At 44.5% G+C, this 17,249-nt stretch overlaps 1 protein-coding gene across 1 annotated transcript in view; it reads left to right on the top strand.

Annotated features, from left to right (window-relative positions):
* Positions 1 to 16,718, top strand: part of WNT7B (Wnt family member 7B) — a 128,649-nt gene extending 111,931 nt beyond the window's left edge. Inside the window, exons 3-4 of the mRNA XM_066590213.1 lie at positions 5,002 to 5,273; positions 15,376 to 16,718. Of these exons, the coding sequence (XP_066446310.1) occupies positions 5,002 to 5,273; positions 15,376 to 15,855 (752 nt within the window). The 3' untranslated portion in view covers positions 15,856 to 16,718. The remainder of the gene's footprint in view (positions 1 to 5,001; positions 5,274 to 15,375) is intronic.
* Positions 16,719 to 17,249: the final 531 nt, after the last annotated feature.

Below are 17,249 nucleotides of genomic sequence, written 5' to 3'. Positions count from 1 at the left end.
CTGGTCTGTCGATGGTTGTAGGTCCTGGGCCCGTACCAGGTGTCTGCGGTGGTAGTTAGGGGTTGGGTAGAGTCTGCGGCTCTGGTGATGTAGAGGGTCCTGGTCGATGGTTGTAGGTCCGGTTGTGATGTCTTGGCCCATCAGAGACTCTACATGTCTTTTTTGTACAATATGGAGTCACTAATTGACCTTCCTGGGAAATGTGGTGATGTTGCCATTCTGTAGGCGGGATATTAGATGTTCTCTCATCTTATGATGATACCTCGCTGTAGGGGTCATCATTTGCCAGAAAATCAAACGCAAATTCTAAAAGGAAATACCCCACAGTCATAAGTGTTTCTTTGTTGATCTACTTGGAGAAACTTCAGGTGTTGGAGGGGCTCATGGACCCCTGCACTGTAGATGTTCTTAATCTGCTCACGGATCGGTAGTGACAGATTGCAGGTCTTGATGCTGTCGGCCACGAGGATCTTGCCATCTATAAAGCAGGTTGCCACCCAATGCTCCCTTTCCTCATTGTAGTGGATTTGCACGGCCTCCCTTACTATGCTGTACCCGGGCACGAGAAGAGCAGCAGTGGGCTGCAGGTCATCATAGTTCTAAAACTGGCACTGCAGGAGGTCCTGGGCCAAGTTGATGAGCTTGTCGTCCAGCATGCCCTCCTGCCCGCTGCTCTTCAGGATGTTTGAGTGCTTTGGAGATCTTTACGTCTTTTCAGGTCAACTGACCTGAAGAAGCTCCTGACCTTGTCATGATGGTGGATTTCTTGGCTGGAATTCCTCTTCAGTGTTGTCCACTTTCGATAGGATTTACTTAATTGAGTCAGAAGGAAAGAGCCATATAAAATGCAGGATGAGAGAGTGGTGACCAGCAGCCGCCAATCACCGTGACGACGCTCATTAATCCTCATAATGGTGTATACTTTAAGTCGCTTACTTTCTTCTTCCAAAAAGTTGTGTGCATCCAACATGGAGTCACATCAATGTGATGACCCTGCTCTGCGCTCAGACCATGTATAGACATAGAGTGACATCACAGCTCTAGGCCCAGTTATACAACACCAGCTGATATACCCGGCTTTGCCAGAGTTAATTTGATACCTGTGTTTACTTGTTGTTTATGAAGTGGTGGTTACTTCAGAGGGACCGAGGAATAAAATATGTACACAGACAGAGGAGCGTTAGATTCTCCTCAGACTGCACGTACCGATGTCCCTCTGCAGAATGCGCCACCCCTCCCACTCTCCTCACTATTTACCCTTAAAGGTAATACCGCTTTTTATTCAAATTTACCCCCAGACTGGAGGCTGCATCCCTTTCTTAGCCTTAAAGGCATGCTCTATTCCTGCAGCCCACTACCTTTTGTGCTTTATAGCCTTTCAGTACATTAAGATAGAGGTCAGTTATATTCTCCTCAGTATATACACATAGAGGTCCGTTATATTCTCCTGAGTATATACACATAGAGGTGAGGTAGATTCTCCTCTGTATATAGATATAGAGGTGAAGTAGATTCTCCTCAGTATATACACACAGAGGTGAGGTAGATTCTCTTCAGTATATACACACAGAGGTGGGGTAGATTCTCCTTAGTATACAAATCATTTCCATAGACTATAATTTCTGAGAACTCTCTCATGTATCGCGGATTTTTGCACATTTTTTCACGCTTAGAATTGAATATTGGGTGTGACCCCATTACTTTTCCTATTTGGGATGTAAACAATGGTTGTGGCAAATTTCACGTTTGTGCAGTACAGATGTGTGTTATTAGTTACATTACATAGAGGGTCACTTACTTTCGTGGTTAGAATTAATTATCAAGTTGTGACCCCATTACTTTTCCTATTTAGGACGTAAAAAATGCTCCTGCCAAATTTCAAGTTTGCACGACAACGGGAAGTTAGAGAATTAGTGGTGAGTCAGTCAGTCAGTGAGGGCTTTCGCCTTTATACATAGATTCCATGTGGACTGTGACATTACAATACTCTGCCATGATGACGAAACCAAATTATTTTAACTCCTTAATGACCTGATAATCTCATGTGTTAATGCAGCGAGCTGAAGTTGGCAGAAGGGTAGCTCCAGTGGTTATGCCGATTCTAATTGTGTCATGGTGGTGGCTACTTTGCCTTGTGATGATGACTCGTGCAGCAGGTGGATTGCAATAGAGTTCAGAATGATAGCGATGAATAGTTCGCGAGATGTCTGATGTGACGCCAGTGCCTTGGAGTAATTACGTGCTTGCATGGACAAAAAAAAAATAAGTCCACAAGAGTTGTAGTAAACTGAAGGCACCCAGTTTACGGATTCTTCTAACAGACAACACTTTCCTTGATTTGCTCTCTCTCTCTCTACTGAGGTGACTGCCAATTGAAGTTAAATGCTGGTTGTATCCAGAGGTTATTTGTGAAGGAATGGAGGGACTAGCGCAGTTTCACTGTAACCCCACTGACTCCTAACTTGCCGGGGATGAATTACCCTCACAGTTGAGCTGACCACTCTCCGTACAGCCTCCGTGGGGTCTGCCCTGGCTCCGGCTTCTTCCAGCAGGGTTGAAAAAGTCTGTGCTCCCACACCGACTACTGTCAGATGAATTAGCTACGCGTCTGAACTTCTCCAGTCCTCTCTAGCTTCTCTCCCAGCTTCATCTTCTCTCCTTCTTCATCCTCTAACTCTTCAATTCCTCTCCGTTCCTGCACTTTCTCTCCCCTTTCTGACTCACTTGCTTTTTTTTTGGCCTTTTTGTCCTGACAGATAGGCCTTTGTTTTTGTAGCATCTTCACAAGGGATTTAGTTTGGTTTATGTGGATTTTAACAATGTGAGCCGAGGTGTATATTATGAGGGTCTGCGGTAATTTAGGTAGAGATTACAGTTATGTCTGATGAGGTTCTGAAGCAGTAGAGGTGTAGGCTACCATCTGAGCTGTCTTCCCCTTACCCCCCTCTCGCTGGCTCACCTCCTCCTTTCCTCCCCTCCGAATGTTTGTAATGGGAGGGGGCAGAGCACCACCCCCATCCTGTCCCCCCCATGGCTGGCTACAGACAAGGGGCGGGGAGGGGGTGGGAGCTTATCTCCGCCCCCGCCCCACACCCTCCCATTGCAAACAGCTAGAGGAGAGGAGAGAGGAGGTAAGCCAGCGAGGTGAGGGAAGGGGAAGACAGCTCAGATGGTAGCGTATATCGGCCAGTGTGAAAACGGCATAAATGCTGCCATAAATTCGTTGCATAGTTTGCTACAGTCGTGACGATACCAAATAGCTACATGTTATTTAATCTTTACAGACCTATTTTTAATAGTCTAGTGTAGAAAAAAAGTGTTTTGTGTTTTTTTTAAATCATTTTTCTTCATTTTTTCGAGTCCTACAGGGTCGCTACTAATTTAAAGGGATTGTCCAGTTGTAAACTACTGATGGCCTGTCCAGAGACCCCTGCCAATCAGCTGTTTTCTGGGTTGGTTCCATTGAAATGAATGGGAACTTGACCTGCATTAGCAGGCCGGGCTTGTCTGCTACCTGCAGAAATCAGCCCTGTGAACAACTGATTGGCGGCGGTCCTGGGCGGCAGACACATGGGGGCCAACTAGTCATGACCTATTCTGCAGGAAGGCCATCAGTAGTTTACAACTGGACAACTCCTTTAGTTATTCATCTATCTACATGGCAGTGCATTAGCCTGTATACTGAGGCTCATTCACGCCGCCATATGCAGCTTCGCTCCTGTCAATACGCAGCGTTTTTACATACCGAAACTAATTGGTTATTTTGGTCCATAATACAGAACAAAATAAGACATGCTGCGTTTTTATTTTCATGAGACTGAAAAATACGTACATGTAAATAAGCCCATTGAAATCAATGGGTTTTATTCACTCCATATTAAGTTCTAATAGTATGCTGGAAGTTGTCGAAGTGCCTTAACAGCAGATAATATGTGTAGAAACACAGAAAAAAAGAAATCTGCATTGGTCACAAAAAAACGGCATAAAAATCACATCAATAATATTATTGAGGATCTCCGAGGTTCTGTGGGGCCTATTTATTGTGATACGGATGCCAGAATTCTGACAATCAAAGTTGCAATTTGGGCATACACACCAAAATGCAAATTTTTGGTCATTTATGCTCCAGCGGCACATCACATTTACCATAATCTTCATCTATTGTCCTCGAATCCCAATGTCACTGACATTTTTTCTGGGACAGAGTATCAGGGTGTCAGTGTTCCAGGACCCCATGTGACAAGGTTCTAGGACATCATGTGTCAGTGTTCTAGAACCGCCAGTTAATAATGTGTCTTTGCACTGCAAGTTTATCTTCTTGAAACCCTAAACCAAATAGTTTCCATCTCGGAGAGTCCTGAGATGCCAAAAACTGATTTCTGAAAACCCACTTGAATGCTTGATCCACAGCTTATACACAGAATCCATGGTCTCCTCCTCTCTATGGTGATGACTGAGGGCAGAAGAGGACCACCATTCTTTCGATAGGTACAGCTTCCACTTCCAGAACTCCCACCTATCAGACATTTGTGGAATATACTTTTGATACGCCAAGTTATATCATCGGCCCTCTATGTGCACCACTGAGATACATCCCCAGTTTATATGGTTTTGGTTTGGCCTAGATTGCTCCTGATCCTACATTCTACCACATGGTATGAAAATGCAATAAAACAATGCACTGGCAGGCTAAAACGGATTTCTCCCAACATCAGTAGAAGAAGATGGCTTGGGTGGGGTTATGATGGAATAAAGGTCACACCACCCTCATCATCTACTCGAAGGAAGTGCCAGGATGGTATGTTGTGGTGGCATCTAAGGCACCTGGACTGAGCACTGTGTGCACCCCTTAGATAGATGTCGCCTGGATTGGCTACTGCTAATTTATGCTTTTGCTTGGGTCAGCATGACCTTGATATGAATAGTTGGCAGAACTAATCTTGTAATACTGTATATTTTTAATTTCCATATTCATAAAATGTTCATGTTTTGTCTTTGCAGGCAGCAGGGAAGCCGCCTTCACCTACGCCATCACTGCCGCTGGGGTGGCACATTCTGTCACCTCCGCTTGCAGCCAAGGAAATTTTAGTAACTGTGGCTGTGACCGAGAGAAGCAGGGCTACTACAATCAAGAGGAGGGCTGGAAGTGGGGAGGATGTTCTGCCGACATTAAATACGGCATTGAATTCTCTAGAAAGTTTGTGGACGCCCGAGAAATAAGAAAGAATGCCCGGCGGCTAATGAACCTTCACAATAACGAGGCTGGAAGAAAGGTATTCTAGATCAGGGTAAACAAGTCACATTTATTGGTTGATGATACTGTATGGGGGAACTTTTTGGCCATCTCCAGGTCCTAGTTTACTAAGGACGGCTTTACAACTATCATCTCACTAGTTGCTTGAAGTAATCACTAAAGGGTAAGAATGATGGATGGCATCGATCAATGAAGTAATTGTTGGCAGGAATTGTTACACTTGTCGAAATATTGTTTATCACCTATTTAGGGGGCGGGCGTGTATTTAAAGTTTGGACTCCTTCGCAACACACGCTGATTGGTTGAGAAGTCCACTGAATGCACATAAATACTTGCGAGCGGTCTTCGAGTGAACACTCACTACTGCGAGAAGGCACAGCGCCGAGTGTTCAGGCCATTCCAGCCAGAGACCACAGCAGGAGTGTTCATTTGATGACCAGCAGAGGCTGTTCAGTAGACGATCACTTGCATGTAGTTAAGGGTTTTTTTCAGGAACTAATGAGCATTGGTGCGAAGACAAAACGTTCAATAAAGGGCAGGAGCTAATCGTCATTCGTTGGGAGGCACACGGTAACAGGGACAAGTTGTTGGCTAGTGGTTGAAAGACAATGATTACCTGTTTACACCCGATGATAATTAATCAGCCAGTAACTATTCTTAAGTGAGCTGAAGCAATGCGGCTAGTGAACAAGTTCTTGCTCGTCACCCAGTTGGTGGCGGGTTTACATGGAACAACTGTCGAATACATTCACTCCAGTGACTTTTCTGACCATAGTTGTCCAATGTAAAGCCACTCTAAGATGTGGTGCTCCAGAAGCCTGATACCGTACCATATAATGCCTACCTCCTCCAAGCACCAATCTCATGGGCAACCTGGAAAGAGTGTATAGAAGACTTCTTATCAATCAAGTCTCCCTAGGTTATAGAAGAGACACCCGCAGGAGTACGCATAGTCAACCATTGAGGTCACGTAACAAAAATTGTTATGAAGTTTTCCCCTGCCCCCATTGGTATGGGGTCTGTATGAGACAGTTGCCAATCCATTTTTTATTACGACTTCAGGGAACAGCTACTCTGTAGTATGCAAACCCTTAAAGGGTCAGGTTTCCATCAAATCTAGGTTTTTCCCATTTCTTATTTGTTCCTGCATATAGTAAGGAAAATGACAGCCCCTGGTGCTACAAAATAGTGTTTAGATGGATTGTCACATTTTTCCACATACCATTGCTCTGCACCATTATGAAGAAATTTTTGTATGCATTAACCCCTTGAGGACCAAGCGGGGTAAATATACAGTGCTTAATCCTGGGCTTTAATTCTAGCTGATAGCAAAAATATGGCACAAGATTAAAGCCTCTGCTCCTGAAATCAAGCATGAGCAGGTCGGGTTTTCAGCTGTCAGACACAGCCGAGGACCCGGAGGAAAAGAGAGAAGCGTGTTTTAACTGCTTTTGCCTTCTCCTTTCCAGGTTACATAGCGTTCCATGAGCACTATGTACTAAAGAGTGAAAGTGGAAGTATTACTTCTACTATGTGCCCGGCGATCACGTGACTGCCGGGTGTACTCTGTCACAGGAGAGCTGCAGGGGCCTAGCAGACCCTGATCAGCTCTGTTAGTGACTATTGTCTCTACAGTGGAATATTTTTTCCTGTAACTGGGGCTCCTATGGATGCTGATCCTATGGATGCCCCAGCTACAGGGGAAAAGTATGAAATAAATAAAAAATGAAAATACAATGTGAATGACCCCCAAAGGTCTTTTATGACGTCATGGGGGACATACATGGTATAAAAAAAATGGTTACAAAAATAAGTTAAAAAGAATCACAGAAAAAAACACAACTATATACATAAAAAAAAAAAAATGAGCCAAAGCCGACGCCAACCAGACCCGTCGTCATACGCACCCTGTAATACAAAACTTTATATATAAAAATGCCTGAAACAAAATGAGTAACCCGTTCCCATACTTTATTTTAGTGTAAATATACTAATTTTAAAAATAAACAAACTATAAAGTTTTCTTAAAAATCATTTTTTTAGCTTTTTACCCCTAATAAAATGGGGAAAAAATAGCCCTATATGTCACGGAAAAAAAAACAGCAAAATTAATTTTGATAGCTGAAAAAAAAAATTAGGGCAGTAAAACCAGCAGATGGGAAAAAATCCCTAAAAAGTGTCTGGTCCTTTAGGACTAAGACACCCTGGTCCTTAAGGGGTTAAAAATGTGAATGTGTTTTCATACTTTCTAAATTGAGATATGATCATTGAAAGCCGTAGGCCCAAAGCCTGAGGCGGCATTACTGATCGATTCCATTGACAACATATTCTGTTCTGATTTCTGTCAGGTAGGATGGAGATCAATTTAGGGTTGTTTATGTCCGCACGAGGTATCCATGACAACACTGAAACTGCAAAAAATCAGAATTCGTCAGTAGTGCAGCCTCTGGTTTCGGGCCTGTAGATTCAAGTGATCATAACTCAGATAAGGAGTAAGATATTTATAAACGGTTTTCACATTTTTATTGCTCAGCAGGGGAACTTTTGTACCTTCTTTCCAATAGGCCTCCTCTCTAGAGTTCAGTCCTCTGTGTTCTGCAGACTGCCTTCTTTGCCCATTTACATCATGGACTCTCCACTAGGAGAGTTGGCTACATTGCGGACGGTCGCTGGCGGTAACAGAGAACAGTAATATAATTTTTAATAGAGATTGTCTGGGTTCACGGCCCAGAATTTGTTCGTATGGTTTACACAGTTTGTTTGCTGGTTAATATTTCCGTCATTATTAACAGTAAAACATGATCGTCTTTGGCAGATCCAAGGGGGCCATTACACCGCGGTCTGATAGAAGTTAGCTTTTGCTGACTCCGCTTGGCTTATACAATTACATAGGTTGAGAAAGGACGCAAGTCCATCAAGTTCAACCAGAGTCGTAACTTGAAGCCCCCGGGCCCAAGTAAAAAAAATGTTCTAACAGGACCCCCGCCTGCCATAATACTGGCCAGGCCGTGTGAAGATGCCACCAATCACCTTCTTCAGGTGTCGCCTCCTTCATGTAGCACCAAAAATGATCGTTGTTGGCAGCAAATCCCCGCATGAAAACAGGAGATGTGCTGCTGACAGCAATGAAACAGTATGGGAGATGGAGGTTCATAGGAATGATGGATCATCCCCCAGTCTGAATCAGCCTGTGCAAAGGCTAGACCAATGAGGGTCAGTCTTGTCAATCAGCACTCGTTAAGCAACTTTAATCACTGAGCCATCTAAAATGACCTTAAAGGGGATTAGAGGCTTAAAATGGGATAAGATAAAGAAAACCATGTCCTCACCTGCAACGGAAGCTTCCTATTCGGCCCCGGAGCTCCGTTCTCCGCTGCTCAGGAACCCAGAAGAAGCGGTGGGCAGTCACATGACATACATTGTGCACCTGACTGGTCAGCCAATCACAGGCTTCAGCGGCCATGAAAGAATTACCACCAAAGCTTGTGATTGGCGAGCGGTCACAGGCACAATAAAGGACACGTAACTGCCCACCGCTTCTTCTGGGTTCGGAATGGTGGGGCTCCAGCGCTGGACGGGCGAATCTGAAGTGGATGAATATGCATTCTTTCTTTATTTTACATCATCTAAAGCCCAGGAATGTTTTTTAAAGTCCTAGAAAATCCATTTAATCCTGGCAGCCATATTGATTTTCTCAGATATCTAAAAACAGACATTAAACAAAAGAAACATGCAACAATAATGTAAAGAGTTTCTAGTCTGGATAATCGCTAATTGTTAGAAGTGTCACCATCAGTCATACACAAAGTGTCCTAGTAATCAATTGCGATCTGTGCGGAAACCTGGCAGTAAGTGTTAGAATTCTCTACAGCGCTTCCACAGGGGAAATGAAGTATTACACAGAGGACATTTAAATTAATGGGTTGTGTGTGTAATGCAGGGTAGCAGAGGTCCTCCAGAGTGAGAGCTGCTTTTGGTAAACCTCTTCAATCTGACCTGGCTAATTCGATATCGCCGCGAGTAAATCACGGCAATATCGCATATGCGCTCCTGAGATGTTTGAGCATCAGCGATGCTCTTCTTGACAAGTAATCTCGCATCGCTGACGCTTGTAACTTTTGCGCATGATACACAATAGGAGTTTCTAATGTTAAAAAGCATTGCACGAACATTGCAAGTCCGTGCGTTGCGATGCGGTAAAACGAAGGCTCCATAGGGAAACATAGGCGATAAAAAGGAACAAAACGCAGAAAGATAGGACCAGCAGAGACTTCTAAATCTCGTAACATCGCAGGACAGAAAACATCGCAGTTGTCAATGAAACCACTGAAATGCATGGGTTTTATAACTCTGCGTTTTCCCTCACATCCTGCGAAAATCGGTTTTCTTAACTGAACAATCCCTTTAAGGCCCAATTTTTTTTCTTGACGGATGTGGGTGTGGCCTCTGTGTGGGTGGGGCCTCTGTGTGGGTGTGGCCTCTGTGTGTCGGTTGTTTCCAACACATAAAAAGTAAGTGCAGATTAAACAAAGTAAAAACGTGGTCTAGATAGCACAGGTCATGGGTTGGCGCGTTTTATGGCGCTGTATATGTATTTTCTGAAAACCGTCTTACATGCCTGCGCCACAGTTATCATGTGTTTTTAGACACTCTCGGACAGTTTTCTGACTTGCTTGAAAAAGGGGCGTGGCCTAAATTGTACTGAATTGCACACTTTTTAGACAGAAACCAAGCCAACTAATAGGCGGTGTAAACTTAGAGGAGCCATTCAGTGATAAATCTTGTGAATTTTATGAATTCCTAGTCTAAGTTTGCGCTGTCCAACTTTTAGGACTTATTTAGATGACCATATGCGCAAAAACCCTTGCACATGAACGAGGAAGGATGAGGTACATTTGCGCACCGGTCGGCCCATATTACTGTACTTTTTGAACACGGAGGGCCGGTTCACACGCACGCAACAGACCCTTTTCCGTGGATTTAAAGGTTAATTAACTTAATGAGGTCTAGATATGTTCTTGCGCAGAGTTTCACGCTTCCCCTTGCATATTTGCACACCTCCTATAGACTTCTACGGGACCTTTGCAGCACAAAACGCAGAAAAATAGATCAGGTCCTACTTTTTTTCACACGCGCAAAATGTGCCCATTGGAACAAGCCCGTTTACACGAATGGGTTCAATTGTGTTTAGCGCACAAATATTATCCACACTCGTGTGAAAGGGCTCTTAGACAGCATTAGTGAGTACACCCCGTAGTGCGATGGGTCTGGACGGTGGAGTTTTCAGCGCTAACTTTGCTTTGCTCCTGTTCACTGAAGAGCCAGAAAGTGTCAAGACATAGATACTGGTTCTCCTTGTGGATATCCAACTGGTAGGAAGGCTTTAGCCCAGTGCTTTCTGGGAAAAGTATGCAAACTAGACTGTAAAACTTTGACCTTATTTGTCATTTTATGCCTCATCCCGCCACTTTTTAAAAAGTAGACGGGGCTCAGCTTAAGCGAGTGCGGCCGTGCACAGCCTGGGTCCTAAATGTTGGAAGTACACCAAACTTTTTGTCAAAGGACCTGCAGGTAGAGTCGTAGCAGTTACTCCTGGGCCTTGATGCCTGATGAGGCCCAAAGACCCATTGGTCATATTGGAAGACACCCGGATTATAAATGTCACATGGTAGGTGGGACCCTGTTAGAGATTTGGCACATGGGCCCAAGAGCATCAAGCTTCGCCACTGACTGACACTCTGTTGGGTCTATGGACCCCTGTCTCCAGCTAGACCTGATTTACCATTTGCTGTCTTTCCACTACAGCCGACCTATTTTTCGGATGGTGGAATCCGTAAGCTGTGATCTCTACTTGTCCTATAAAACATCTCATGAAACTTTTTATTGCTACTTTTTCTTAGGTGGCATTTCTTTCAACATTGGCCCGAGGCGTTTCCACCTGCCCTGGCGCTACCTGGCGGTTCATCAGCTGTCATCTAAATTTATAGAAGCAACACGTTGTTCCCCAAGCCGCGGCCCTTGCTGACAAGTAGCTGCCTGAATAGACGGCAGGCCGTTAATAATGCCTGTGTGATTACAATAGTAGGTGTCTGGATATTTGTAAAACAGATAATTATACGGAGCGGCCTGCCCAGCTGAATTCTGGATAGAATTCCTCGCATACATGTCATTTTTTTATTAGTCGAGGGCTGAGCTCATAATAATGGTGATTGACATGGAGCAGAAGGCTGTTATTTTATGTCTACCAGGCAGTTACAAAAGGCCGTGTAAATTCTGCTGCAGTCAACATCTGTTACAGGAATGTGCCCCCCCCCCACCCCACCCCAAAAGATCAGGGCGGCCAAAAGCAAATAAGCAGGTACAGTAAGATGTTGCCAGGCAAACCACAATATACTGTAGCTCTAAAATCTCAGCTTTGCTTCGCGAAATTTTAAGAACAGTGGAAGAACCCATCAGCAAGTGTTCGTTTTCCCTACAGCACCTCCAGAGGAGAAAGGAAGTATTACATGTTTGCCATTGAAATCAATAGGATTAACATACTGAGGACCTATACATCAATATCAGATCATTGGGGGTCTTCCACTCGGGGCTCTCATGAACCAGCCGTTTGAAGAGGCCACTACACCTCGCCCTCGTCTCAGGCATGTAACATCACATTCATTGGTCATATGGCTTTACAGCAGCTTAGTCCTATTCAAGTAAATGACAATAAGCCGCAATACCTGGTGTAGCTGCTATACAGTGTATGGTGCTGTGCCTGGTCAGTACTGAAGTGGCCATGGCGGTCACCTGAGCATCGTGGTTACTTCAAAGAGCTGTTCGCTGAGGGTCCTGAGTGGCGGACACCTACCAATCTAATATTGACTACCTATCCTGAGGTCACCAATATCTTAGTCTCGGAATACCACTTTAAGCTGTTAAGAGGAGTAGGGGAAGGGAAATGACAACGTCTGAGAGGGGCCCATTATTGGGATGTGAGAAGCTGGATGGTCATATCGATGAATTGTCCCTCACAGTTCTTACCAGACTGTTAGGGGGTGTTGGGACCAGTGGATGTGTGAAGGCACACAAGGTGACCAGGCTCAGGACTTCCCTACAGACCACAATAAGGAGCATTTGACCAGACTGTTAGAAGGTGTTGGGACAGTGGATGGGGGCACGCAAGGTGACTGGGCTCAGGACCCCCAACAGACCACCAGTAGAGAGGAGCATCTGACCAAACTGTTAGGAGGTGTTGGGACCAGTGGATGTGTGAGGGCACACAAGGTGACCGGGCTCAGGGCGCCCCCTACAGACCACCAGTAGAGAGGAGCGTCTGACCAGACTGTTAGGAGGTGTTGGGAACAGTGAATGGGGCACACAAGATGACCGGGCTCAGGATGCCCCCTACAGACCTCCAGTAGAGAGGAGCATCTGACCAGACTGTTAGGAGGTGTTGGGAACAGTGAATGGGGGCACACAGTGACCAGGCTCAGGATGTTCCTTACAGACCAACAGTAGAGAGGAGCGTCTGACCAGACTGTTAGGAGGTGTTGAGAATAGTGGATGGGGGCACACAAGGTGACGGAGCTCAGGATGCCACCTACAGACCACCAGTTGAGAGGAGCATCTGACCAGACTGTTAGGAGGTGTTGAGTCCAGTGGATGTGTCAGGGCACACAAGGTGACCAGGCTGAGGACGCCCCCTACGGACCACCAGTAGACAGGATTGTCTGATCAGACAGTTAGGAGGTGTTGAGACCAGTGGATGTGTGAAGGTACACAAGGTGACCGGGCTCAGGACACCCCCTACAGACCACCAGTAGAAAGGAGCGTCTGACCAGACTGTTAGGAGGTGTTGGAAGCAGTGGATGGGGGCACACAAGGTGACCGGGCTCGGGACTCTTTTCGACAGACCACCAGTAGAGAGGAGCATCTGACCAGACTGTTAGGAGGTGTTGGGGCCAGTGGATGTGTGAGGGCACACAGGGTGACCGAGCTCAGACACAGCGTTGGACGGCAGCAGAGCACAGCGAGGAGACTGACAGCGTGGCCCGCTGATCGGAAAGATGGGAGCGGAGATGCCAGTCCGGCTGGCAGATGTGTGAGCTTGTCAGGGGATGGGTGGTGAAAGGTTTGCAGCCAATCCACACATTTGGGGGCGTGACCTGTCGCTAAGCCTGGCCAACCCATGTCTCCACCCATACATCCGGTGGCGACATAATGCCCCAGTACCTTTGGATTGTACATGTTTCCCCTATAAATTCTCCTTTTGCTCTGATATTTTAGTCACTTATATCTACGTTACAATCACAGAGGAAGTTTCATCCGATTCCAACAAATTCCTATTGTTTTTGTCAATGAGTGATAATACATAATTTATACGAGCCCTGGTGTCCTTATATGGGAGTTCTGGGCTCTTTACAACTATAACCACTGCACCTGCTATAGTTACACCATTGCTTGCAGTCCTACAGTAACTCATACAGTAATATGTTATAGCCAATGCTCTGCTGCCTTTGATAAACTCAGCTCTGCTACATATGCATATCCACGTCTGTTTGCAGATATCATTTCAGTCTGGGTTTCCTTGTATTTCATTCTAGCGTTCCTTTTAGGTCTTCACACCTGCTTTGTATTTCATTGGTTGCATAACATTGTATTTGGGCACCCGGAATGCAGTACATTAGCCTTAGGCGAGGTGGTTAGAAATATGGAAATATGCCTTGTGCATCGGAGCAATGTATGTATCTCTGCATGTGAGGGCTTGATACGTGATTAATACATCTGTAGAATAAGAGAGGTCGCCATAGCTAATGGGTTTTCCATCTGTAATCAGGAGCTCCCTGGCAGCCGCCGCTAAACCTGGTTGACTATATAGTCCTTGGCTCTAGGCCAGAGGTGGGAACTTAGAAGTAGACTGCGTCCAAAGCCAAACATGGTATTGATATTCCTCATCCAGCATCATTTTCTGTGGAATCCAAATGAGGAGGCTGCCAAACCCTTGGAAGTATTAGCTTACGACTTAGAAAAATCATTCTGTACCCACTTTGTGGTTCCATCCGGGACAAAGGTGCGTGTATATTATCTCTAGCAGGAACATTAGGACACACACGCAACAAAGGGGAACAGGAGAATGCTAGAATACCTCTGGTCCTCACTTGCTACAGGGGTCGTCCCATTATGGCCATCACTGCTCACCCCTGTCTTATTACAGGGGTGTCCCAATAGTCCTCTGTGGGCCAACCGTAGACCAGCATGCAATGCCGGCTTTGGGTTAAATGACACCATATGCAGAATTTTTTTTGATGGCCCACATCATAACAAAAAAAAAATGAATGATACAGTCTGCCTGTATTCTGCTTGTGCAAAAAGCAACATACCCACACCAGAACAACTCAGTGAATAAATACTGTACCAGAACCAAAGTCATGATATAAATACAGCGCCACAACCAAGCTCATAATGTAAATACAGCACTTAAACCAAATTGCGTATATAAATATAGCACCAAAGCAAACTCATAATATAACTACAGCACCAGAACCAAGCTCATAACTTAAATACAGCACCAGTGCCACGTCCAGTACATAAATACTGTACCAGAATCAAGCTCAGAATATATATACAGCAGCAGTACTAAGCTCAAAGCATGAATACAGAACCAGAACCAAGCCCAGTACATAATTGCAGTACCAAAACCAAGCTCAGTACATAAATACAGAACCACACTCAATTCATAATTACAATACAAGAACCATGACATAAATGCAGCACCAGAACCAAGCTCACTGCATAAATTCCCAATCAGAACCAAGCTCAGTACATAAGTACAATACTAGAACCAAGCTCATAACATAAATGCAGCACCAGAACCAAGCTCACTACATCAATTCGCAATCAGATCCAATCTCAGTGCATAGATACAATACCAGAACCAAGCTCATGACATAAATGCATTAGCAGAACTAAGCATTTATGTTGCAAGGGCACCAATCAGCTGATAGTGACACCATTCAGCCTAAGGCTACATCAATATTCCTGCCCACTAAACCGTGGGGACCCTATGAGCACTAACATGATACTATGGAGAAGACTACATGGTTACGATCTATAATATATGTTTTCTTTCCCCCAATCAGGTATTAGAAGAACAGATGAAGCTGGAATGTAAATGCCACGGAGTCTCGGGATCCTGCACCACCAAAACCTGTTGGAACACTTTGCCAAAATTTCGGGATATTGGATTTATTTTAAAGGAGAAGTACAACGATGCGGTCCACGTGGAGGTGGTGAGGGCCCACCGGCTCCGCCAGCCCACTTTCCTCACCATCAAAAAAGTTAAAAATTACCAGAAGCCCATGGATACGGATCTGGTATACATTGAGCGTTCTCCAAACTACTGCGAGGAAGACAGCGCCACAGGGAGCGTGGGGACTCAGGGCCGACTCTGCAACCGCACCTCTCCTCACGTAGACGGCTGTGACCTCATGTGTTGCGGCCGCGGATACAACACCCACCAGTACACCAAAGTATGGCAGTGCAACTGTAAATTTCACTGGTGCTGTTTTGTCAAATGCAACACATGCAGCGAAAGGACAGAAGTGTTTACCTGCAAGTAGAGCACGCCGGTGCCCCCCACACCGTTACAGGACCACTATGGCGCCATTTTGCACACTTAATTTTCTTGATCAAGAAAATGAGACCCTTTTGTTACAGGCAGGGAGGGAATGCTCCGTTCACCGCCGGTTCCCAGGTCTGCCAGGAGCGTCGCACCTTTTCACGCTGGAGGAGGTCGTTGTAGATATGTCTTTAAATTATACATTTTACAAAAAAAAGTTTTCAAGGAAACAAAGGAGAGGATCGGGGACTGCGGGACTGCTGAGAGGGGACCAAACGGAACTATAATACAACTATTAGCTAAAACGCCTTCAATTTGTATCACCTGCCAGTCACACTGGAATTATTCTAATGAACAGCAAATTTTATAATTATTAATTTATGTTTTTAATAGTATGAACAAATTCTGAGCACTAACGGGTAGCTTGTGTCTTAATTCCCTACTAAATGTTAAACTTCTAGTTGTCTGACTTACAATGAATCTTGTATATGTTATTTTTTTTCTATTTTGTGCTACTGAGGGGTCCGAAATTTTTTTATTTTTGGATATTTTTTACCTTTTTTTTTTTTTTTGTAATTGTGTAACAGAACAGACTAGAGTACTACGTTGTAGCAGCCCTGTGGAATGACTGCAGATAGCACAAGTGTCGATCGATACTCAGAAGCTCGGCGGCAGCGAATCGATAGATTGACGCTATTGATTAGGTACGACGACATCTTTATCCCTCGCCATGACTCATTCGTCTGTCCAAACGAGACCTCAGCTGTTGCAGGATTTTAAGCACACCATGAATGGTATATTAAACCAACTACCTACGTACTGTATGATGTTCGGTATTTGTTCAATAAATGTTTATTTTCTAGATATTTGGATTCTACGGCTGAATCTCGACAATTTTTTTCATTTTTTTTTATTTTTTATTTTTCCAAAAAATTTAATTTGCAGGAATGAGAACAGAATGTATCAGAAGCAATAGATATTTGGGCAAAAAATGTAGACAAATCATTGACTAAAATGGGGGCCATCTGATTGCTGTTATGTTTTTTGGCATTATCCCGAATGAAATAGGACACCTTGCTGGATCCTGCAACGCAGATGTGAATATGGCCTTGTGAATATTAATACTATCATAGATATCTGTCAACAATGTTTTTTTTCTGGTTTTTAGGAGGTCTACCTGGGGCTGATGTGGCTAATTTTTGGTTGCTCTTGGTTCCTCATGGGCGTGGCCTAGATTTGCCTAAATTTCTACTAGTAATGTAGTAAATGCCTCTTTATACAATAACTATGTTAATGAGCTCTTGCTATATATGCCCAGAAACCCTGAAATCTAGGGAGATGAATGGTTGAAATAACATTCAAGGAACTGAAAATAAATTAAAGAGGAACACTCAA

Source organism: Eleutherodactylus coqui, chromosome 2, assembly GCF_035609145.1.
Source record: "Eleutherodactylus coqui strain aEleCoq1 chromosome 2, aEleCoq1.hap1, whole genome shotgun sequence".
In the NCBI taxonomy this organism is placed as follows: Eukaryota; Metazoa; Chordata; class Amphibia; order Anura; family Eleutherodactylidae; genus Eleutherodactylus; species Eleutherodactylus coqui.
Note: the sequence above shows the minus strand (reverse complement) of the source record. Positions and strands in the feature narration are given on the sequence as shown.